We start from the raw sequence: 8815 nt of genomic DNA on the forward strand, positions 1-8815 counted from the left end.
GTTTATTTATTTATTTTTTTTTATTCGAAACTTGATTCAACCTATTTTATTTAACTTTTGTATGCTATAAAATTTAAATATGTATTTTAATATCTCCTATAAACCGATATTTTTTTGATACATATTTTAAACACAAAATTTAATTATTTGACTTAATAATTTTAAATTGAAAAATTTAAAATTATTAATCTTAATTATCATCAAATAACATATGATTAACCCGGTCATTCCAATGGTGGCGGGTTATGCTCTTACATCTAAGAAAATCAAGAGTTTTTTGCAGCCCGAGCTTGAACGTTTAGCAAGGTAAGCCGATTTCTTGTGTCATTTGGGAATCTTTATTATAAAAATAAAATGAAGGCATTTTATTTATTTATTTATTTGGGCATTGTAAATTTTGTTTTTTTGGTAATTTGATTCATTCGTTTCTGTTGAAAGTGACATGATTTTTTGGATGCGTCACTAGAAAATAAATGTTCCTGAGCTGTGTTTAGAGTTCGGGTTCAAGTGATTTTGATCTGATTTTATCCTTTTCTATGCTGGATACTTGTGTGGTTTATGATTAAAGATGCCCAGTGAGTTGGGTTTCTGATTTTTGAGATGGTTTAACGAATGATAAATGGGGTAAATGTTAGTGCGGACGTTGCTTCTGGTTTTTAAAATTCTGAATGCTACTATTATTGCGGATGTTGCTTAAGTTTTGTGATTGAAAATTTGAAAGTTCTTATAGGATATATTTTAAGCGGAATTTCCTATGTTTTGTCATTGGGGTTTTCGCAGCTCGTGGTGTACTATTCTGGATCCATTCTTTGTCGGAAAGCTTTTTGATGATCAACAATGTCTTTGACATTTTCTTCTGTGCTCGTGTGCACAGTCAACCCCAGAAATAAACCAACATTTGTCTTTTCTGGATGTTTGGATTTGGACTGGATTGGATTGGATTGGATTGGATTGGGATAAAATGATGTAAAATACCTGTCTTGGTATTACAGCTTGATTTGTCATTTTATTGTGGAGAAAAGAGAAAACTGTATAATATTCTACGAGTTTTCAGTGATGGCTCTAATCAATTGCCAGTGTATTGTGTTTTTTTCCTTAATTTTATTTCATGAAACTAGACTCACTCTTTTAACTGTTGTGGAATATCTGAACCCCTGGATACTATCATTAGCTAAGCATGTTTTGATTTCAAAATGCAGGAAGAAGGGAATCGTATTTGTGGCTATCGATCCAGTACACCCCTTTCAGATCAAGGTCCTTTCGACACTATGCCTTTTTGAATGTGCTTGTTTATTTTCGAATTGAAATTTTGCCATCATGCCTACTTTTCAGATTCTGTCCATTCACTGTATCCATAAATCTTACATGCTTAAATTGTTGTGCAGTTATCAGGAAAGGAATGGCGGCACATACTTGAGGTTGGTCTCATCATTTTGTATTTTATTCTATATTTAGCTACTGTAAATACCTGCAAGAAATATCATAGATGTCCACATCTAGCTATTTAGGCAACTTCATGGCAGGCATTGATGATACAGATTGGACTCAAGTTGTCAGTGATTCGCTGGCAGCCTGATGTCTTTGGCTTTTTAAGCTTATTATCTGAAAAATTTGTAGAGTGATTTCCTCGCTCCTCCATAGTAAATCATGACTTGATAATTGAGGTTGGAGCCTCAAGATTCCAGCTTTTAGAGGATTTTCTCCTTCAATGGGATATTTAGCAATTTGCAGCAGGTTGAGGATTCCTGGTCTTATCTTTTCAGTGATTGTTTTCTTCAAGGGTCCAGTACAAGCTACAGATTTTGAGGAGATGTCTAAACAATGTGTTTTTATAGTTTTGTAGTTCTTTATTCTTATGGTGTTATGGATATTTGTGAATTTATATTCTTAATCGATGTATGCTACAACAAGGTATTTCGCCAAATTTCCAGTTGGGACATATAATAATAGTTAATATATATACTGTGTATAGCCATTAAAAATCCTTGTAGCTTAATGATACCTAGAGGTTTGGATTTCTTACATTTTCACTGCATGTTTGTTCATGTGTGCAATATATAGATAGCTTTCAAAGAAGACCAGTATAAGAAAACCAAGTGTTGTGATATCCACAGCTCAAATGCTACGAGGGGTTTAATATGTAAAATAAAGTTCCTTTTTCCTCTCTTGAGGTATTGGTTGTTTAACACGTAATCTTAACAATGGAATCAATCATACTGACTGCTACTCCTGTATGTTTGCAATAAGATAATTTTCCTGTTATAAAAAGGATCATTTTAACAGTTTTGTTCATCGATTTCACTTGTTAAAGTGTGATGATAATTCAATTGCAGAAACGCGTTCCATTTTTGTTCAGTAATCTTGGAATTTAGTCTGGATCAAATGACTGTATCTTCTGTGCTGCATTTTGGAGGAAAAAATTTGCACCATAATTTTCTTGTCAGCTTGAAGGTTTACGAAAAAGAGACGAATGCCTTTTAGAAGCATGCTTCTTGATCTTTCTGCATATTTATCACCATACATGGTCCCATTTTGTTTTAGAATGTAACTTTTGTTGGATTTTTTTTCGATCATATGATTAATCATCACTCATGGGAGACCAAGCTAGCGCTTGACCAAATAAACCCAGCTAAATCATTGACGCTTACTGACTGAAGCAGTGAAGAAAGTGTAGTGTCTATGGAAAATAAAGTGTTTGTGGCTATCATATTGTGATTAACATACTTGCAAAATTTATGGTTTGCTACCTCACCTTGAATAAGGCTTCTTGATCTTCCAACTACTTTTTCGTCATAAAAATTGTATAACATATTTGGTTGCAGAGGAAATGTATACCTTGCTTGAATATACACGAATATATAAGCAGGTTCTGTTAAGGGTCCCCTCCAATCATTGTTTACCTTTGCTGAAGGATTACAGGCAGGCACATCCGGAGGTAACCGTTCTTGATCCTCCTGATGCCATTTAGAATGTTCACAATCGTCAATCCATGCTTCGAGATGTTGCTGACCTGAATCTTTCAGACCCCTATGGTAACTTTACAGATTAGCCTTCCGCACTTTCTTTCGTGGCTTAAATTCTTCTGTTCTTTTGGTTGAGGAGTAGTTTTTGAACACAAGGATTTTCAGGCTTTTTAACATTCTTATATTGAATAGTTTATGCAAAATCTTCCTCCATTCAAATTTTTTTACTGTTTAAATCTGTTTTCGGACTTTACCTAATCCAGAAATGTCTCCTCAGCAAAAGCTTTATATTAAGGGTTTTCAATTTTTTTTCAGGAACAGTTGGTGTCCCCAAACAGTTGGTTATCAAGAATGATCCAGCGTCCATTCCAGATGCAGTGAACAAGGCTGGTTTAAGGCCTGCCCATTGGTATGTTATCACAAGTTGTGTCAGTTTTAACTCAGGTGCACTCATTTCACCAGCATCATATTTATGCAAAAATCAAACTGTTCACTGGATTGCCGAAATTCATACTTTTGTGCAGTTTGGTATATGGATTTGAAATTTAGTTATAATTTTGTCCTCATTATTACTGTATAATTTATATCAATCCACATATATTTCAGTGGCAAAGCCTTTGGTTGCAAAGTCACATGAGTTGTCTCTTGCCTATGATGAGAGCTCACTCCAGAAGCTGGTATCCCCACTTGTTTTGCTGGAATTTATCAATCATGGTATGAGTCGAAGCCGTGTCATGACAATGATGTTTCATTTCAAAGATGGAAACAATTTTTGGTGGCTGTAATATAGTTTTAGATGTGCAAGAGGTTGCAACTTCTATGGTTCTTACAGACTTGTGTATCATATGCAGGATATGGGAAAATGCCCGAACATGAGCATATATTTACGGATTTTCTTCTGGACTGGGCACGAAGAAAATAGGAAGTTGAGGCTGGCCAAAGGGGTGCAACTGCCGATTGAACCTGTTGTTACAAAATGTTATGCATCAGTAGAACGTCGAAAATCAACTGGACGAAAGGGACACTGGGAACCGTGGCTCTTGCATTGTGGAGTCGCAAGTGCCTACTGTTGTGCTTTTAAGGTGCAGAAATATATACAATCATTGGTTGTTTTCATCATTTCGGGAAAAAGTCCAGTTCTTGACTCTGTAAATCCAATTTTCTTCAAAGATTCATCGTGGACGTGTCAGATATGTGATCGTGTCAAATATGGAATGATCTAACTTTTTTTTTTGTCAAGCGTTGTGTGTCGGATTCGACTGTTTGTTATAATTTCATCGATATGACTTCAAAGATAAAAATATAAACTGATGAATATGATGAAATTATAGAGATAATCTACGTACAACATCAAATTTAATTATGTTTTTATGAACTTAAACGATATTTTTACAAGAAAGTTAGATGAATATGTCAAAAATTAAAGAAATTAGAATGCTGGAAATTGAAAATACACCGATAAATTATTGAGAGAATTTGAAGAAGCTGTAGCTTTTTGTGATTTTTTGTCGAACTTCTTTTCTGATTCTTCTTTTCAGCTTTTGTTCCACTCCACCAAACAATTTGGCCATCTTCCACAATCGTTCATCGTGGATTGTGAATCTAACTCCTCTCATTGTGTGGATTGTGAATATACTCCTCTCATTGTGTTCATCAACTGATCCCTTCATGGCTTTGCCCATTTGGCTCTTCATATTTTAAGGGCTTCAATTGTTAGTGGGTTTGAAAGGATTTGGACTAAACAATTGTCCTTAGCAAATTTGGATTATTAGTTTATACATGCATCACGTGGGTAGGGGGATGGCAATGGGCGGGGGCGGGTTTGCCATTACCATCCTTATCCCCAAATTCCATCCCCACCCCGATCCCCGCTTTTTCAGGTTCGGGGAATCCTCAAACCCGAAACTTCGGGGATCAACTTATCTTCCCCGTTTCAAAAATATTAATATGGCAACACGACGATGAATTCGGAGATTTTCTCAAACCAAAAGTTATTATTATCTATTATTATTAGAGATAATATTAATATTAATATCAATATCAATATTAATAATAATAAGATTATTAATATTTTAAAAAATAATAATATTATTAATATTAATAATACTATTATTTTATTATTGATATTATTTTCGGGACGGGTTCGGAGATTTCGGGGATGGGGATAGTAATCTCATACCCGCCCCGAATTACATCGGGGATTTAAAAAAATCCCCGAACCCGAACATAAACCCGAAAAAATCGGGGATCCTCATCCCCATTTCGGGTTTTTCCCGCGAGGCTCAAACCCGTGGGGAAAGTTGTCATCCCTACACGTGGGCATCATTCTCTAGTACAAATAAACTCGGAACCGATGATTCATACAATTGGATATCATATTTGGTTTGTATCTATCAAAATCACTTCTGCTCTCAAGATCCTACCAAAATAAAGCCTATATTGCTATCAATTATTTCATATCCACATTCGTACAAAAAAAAAAAAACAGTGAATTTATAATATTTAGGAAAAATGGTTGACCCATAACCTGTTTTGGATTTTGCTCCTCTAAAAAATCAGAAATGAGTTTTGATTTTGTAAGTTGGTTCTTTTCAGCTAGTGGTCTTATTTTGCCAGAGTGGATATATATTTTAATATCAAGTCAGTATTTTTCGACATCACATCAATATTTTGCTGAAACAAGACCAAAAACTATTTAAAAAAACCTCAATTACAAGACCAAGTCTCAGTTCTGACTGTCATTTGTAAACCAAAAACAAAATAGCCCAATTAGAAATGAGATTCCACCAACAACCAAGTTTTTAGTTCACAAAATATCAAGAAAGCTCTTTCTAGTGAGTATATCATCTAAATTCCCCAAAAGCCAGCATGCTTCCTTCCCACCAACCTCAGAAAAATGAGAATAAACATAATATACCAGACAAAATCATACAATTTCAACATCAAATAGAAGAAAATGAGGCAATTCGACGACTCATTTCGACATTCAGATACAATACGGACCATGATAATAAAGTTAAAAAGGAAATATTACATTATCTTAAACAAATTAATCTCTGATATGCAACGTGTGCTAAGACAATAAGACACGATCACTGGTTTAAATATGGATCCTTCAGACATGGAGACGAGGTACGTCACAAGTTTTCCATTTCGGGTGGTGAACTATTCCCTCAACTGCTGTTAGACAGTGAACCGAATGCTGATCGACGGCTATTATCCTGGATCTCTATGAGGCTTAATGCTTTAGCATTAATGAACCCGAGGGAGCTGTTGTTTGTGGTACTCAATGCCTCTCCAAGGGGTCCCCCTTCCCACGATATCGGAATAAAGTTGGCTTGGATTCGATTTTCTTCAGTAGGACTAATCTTGCCAAAGCCTAAGCCCATTCGGTTTGCTTGAAGTTCATTTTTCGCCGAAGGCAAAGTAGGAGACATGAAGTTTGAGGTTGCAACTGGGATAGAAATCGAGAGCTGTGTTCCGTCCGGTTGAATATCAAGGTGATCAGGCCAAGAAAAGGTAGAACTCTGTTCTGAATGGCTTTTCGGCCAGTTATTTATGAACTGTTGAAGCGGAGTTTTAGATTTGTTTTCTTGATCATTGATGTCGTCTGAAGTACTGTGGTTTCCACAACTGACGATTGACGAACTCCTGTCTAAAGGGTTGAGTAAAGAGTCTGAAGAGACTAATCCAAACTCTGAACGAGGAGAGGATTTGTCATACTGGTTTTCCTTAAGACTTGTCCCTGAAGTCGCCATGGAAAGGATGGTAGCATGTCGATTCACCCCTTTCGCATTATCCTTCTCAGGAACACATCTGAGAGTGAAAAACAATTGGAATGTTACTGAGTTATAATAACTTATAAGTCGCAACGGCCCATTGCCAAAAACTTTTCGATCCTGCATTCTATTGCAGCACAAACCACAATAGCATGAAAGTTAGGAAGAAAAAATGGCCTCCATTACTATATGTGATGGTCGATAGACACAAACGATCGAGACATAATGTTTAGATGTCTGCTCAATTTTTAAAAATTTGAGTTCCACACTTACCACCGAACTAGTGTAGTTTGAGATTTCAAAGGCTCCTATTTATATCTTTTTGTTCAACGAGTGAGTTAAGTGATTAAATTTTTTTCAAAGTAAAAGGAAAGTTCTTCAAACCTATCTGTAGTCATACTGATACACAACAAGGCAGGTAACATCATGTGAAACCATAGAGCTCACCTATTAACTATAATATTAGGCATTCCGAGCTCCAAGCTGTGGACTTGTCGGTTGTGTGAGAGGCGGAGAGCGTTGGATTCAGAGGAGGCACGAGCCGGAGGCGTAGGCTTTGAGGAGTCGTTGGGCGCCGTCATACCGGAAATGGTGGTGATCGTGGAGGCGGAATGGCCAGTTTGGCCTTCCACAGGCTTTCTTGAACGGTGGCGACCTCTGTTCATGTGCCGTTCACAGTATTTCTGGTCAGCAACCGCATCTCTGGCGCACCGCCATTTCTTCCCATCCGTCCTACGGCACCGCCCCGGCTCAGGATCAGTGCTGGAGAATCCCAGATGAAAGCCACCCCATCCAACTGCCCATTTTTCATTCAAGAAACCATTTCACAATTAAAATAAAACATCACATTTTCCAAGCAGTTGGGGAAAAGCACAAAAATTACTCACATGCACTGGGTTTAAGGCCAGAAAAGGAAGACAAACCAGAAGATTCCAAAGCTTTTCTGATGGGATTCAGAAAACAAGAAGGTACAGGAACATTTGCAGTGATATATTTGTAGATCAAAGCTTGGTGCTCTAGCTCAATCCATTGTGCGGGAGTAAGAAACGAGCCTCTCACTCCTGCAAAAACCATTCAGAATGAATGATGAAAAGATGGCAAAAAAAAAAAAACCTTTTCTTGGTAAAAAATGTCCGAAAAATTTCGAGAAAACGGTAGCATTTTCTGGGCGAATCTGTTCATTCCACCCACATGACAAGACCATTTAACCTGAACAGCAAAAACAAATCTTTGCCACTGTTGACAAAAGTCGCAAATTCTTTATTCTTACTCATCCCATTTTTGCACACATTTCAGATGAACAACTTGCACTGACCTGTGTTCTTGCTAAAGGGACTTGATGATATGTGTTGAAGATAAGGCCAAGTTACAGTCTGCGAATTTGGGGCAGAGAAACTGAGCATTTGCTGCTGCCCTTCAAAGAAATTGCCGCTATTACAAGTTTCGTTCAATTTAAGCTCCCTAAAAACATCTTCATTTAACGTCCTCTCTTGCTTCACAAATCCAGATCCACACCATTTAAGCTTTTTCGACTCGGCGCCATTAGCTGAAGCGAAGCTGCCATTTTTAATATTGCAATACGCCAAGTTATCGAAGCTTGTAACACCAAAATCCATGAGCAACCAGCTGGATTAAGTTCACTCAGTTAAAATGGTGTAAAGTGTTAGCAAAACTGGCGACCATATTTTGAGCTCGGAAGTGTTGTTCCATGTTTGGTGAAACAAGCTGGAAAAGGGAAGGATTAGAGGGCGAGACACCAGAGGAAGAAAAGGATACTGTTTTTAAAGTTTGTGGCAAACTCCATTGCTGCCTCGGTCAAGTCTCTGTACTCTGGACTTTTTATATCATGCATATAACATTTTGTATGTATTGGTATATGTATATCTCTCGTCTTTTCTTATATTTATATATATAACAATTTATATAAACAATATCCCCAATCACAAGAGCAATACCATTGGGTACTGCTTTTGTCATGTATAGAATGCCCAACACAGTTTATCTGATTATCATGATTTATAGACTACTACATAAATATGAGTATTCTATAAGTACCATGAAGCTCACAAGTCA

The 8815-nt window shown here is 36.7% G+C and overlaps 1 protein-coding gene and 1 pseudogene across 1 annotated transcript; one reads left to right on the plus strand and one right to left on the minus strand.

The window, feature by feature from the left end:
* The first annotated feature begins 417 nt into the window (after nt 1–417).
* On the plus strand, nt 418–4209 carry LOC140827624 (inositol-tetrakisphosphate 1-kinase 3-like; annotated as a pseudogene).
* A 1677-nt stretch (nt 4210–5886) lies between these two features.
* On the minus strand, nt 5887–8603 carry LOC140827625 (growth-regulating factor 1-like). Its single transcript, XM_073190377.1, has 4 exons — nt 8058–8603; nt 7630–7803; nt 7190–7538; nt 5887–6779 (listed from the first exon to the last, which is right to left on the minus strand). The coding sequence occupies exons 1-4, from the start codon at nt 8356–8358 to the stop codon at nt 6137–6139; spliced, it is 1467 nt and encodes a 488-aa protein (XP_073046478.1). The 5' UTR covers nt 8359–8603; the 3' UTR covers nt 5887–6136.
* Between the last annotated feature and the right edge of the window lie 212 nt (nt 8604–8815).

The sequence above is a fragment of the Primulina eburnea genome, chromosome 3 (assembly GCF_022965805.1).
Source record: "Primulina eburnea isolate SZY01 chromosome 3, ASM2296580v1, whole genome shotgun sequence".
NCBI classification, from domain to species: domain Eukaryota; kingdom Viridiplantae; phylum Streptophyta; class Magnoliopsida; order Lamiales; family Gesneriaceae; genus Primulina; species Primulina eburnea.

Excerpts from the sequence above, each read along its gene's own strand:
- LOC140827625 (XM_073190377.1), bottom strand. The coding sequence starts at position 8,358 with ATGGATTTTGGTGTTACAAGCTTCGATAACTTGGCGTATTGCAATATT. Across the intron at positions 7,804-8,057 it reads TCCCTTTAGCAAGAACACAG|GAGTGAGAGGCTCGTTTCTT; the intron begins GTCAGTGCAAGT and ends TGGTTTTTGCAG. Across the intron at positions 7,539-7,629 it reads TGGCCTTAAACCCAGTGCAT|TTGGATGGGGTGGCTTTCAT; the intron begins GTGAGTAATTTT and ends AAAAATGGGCAG.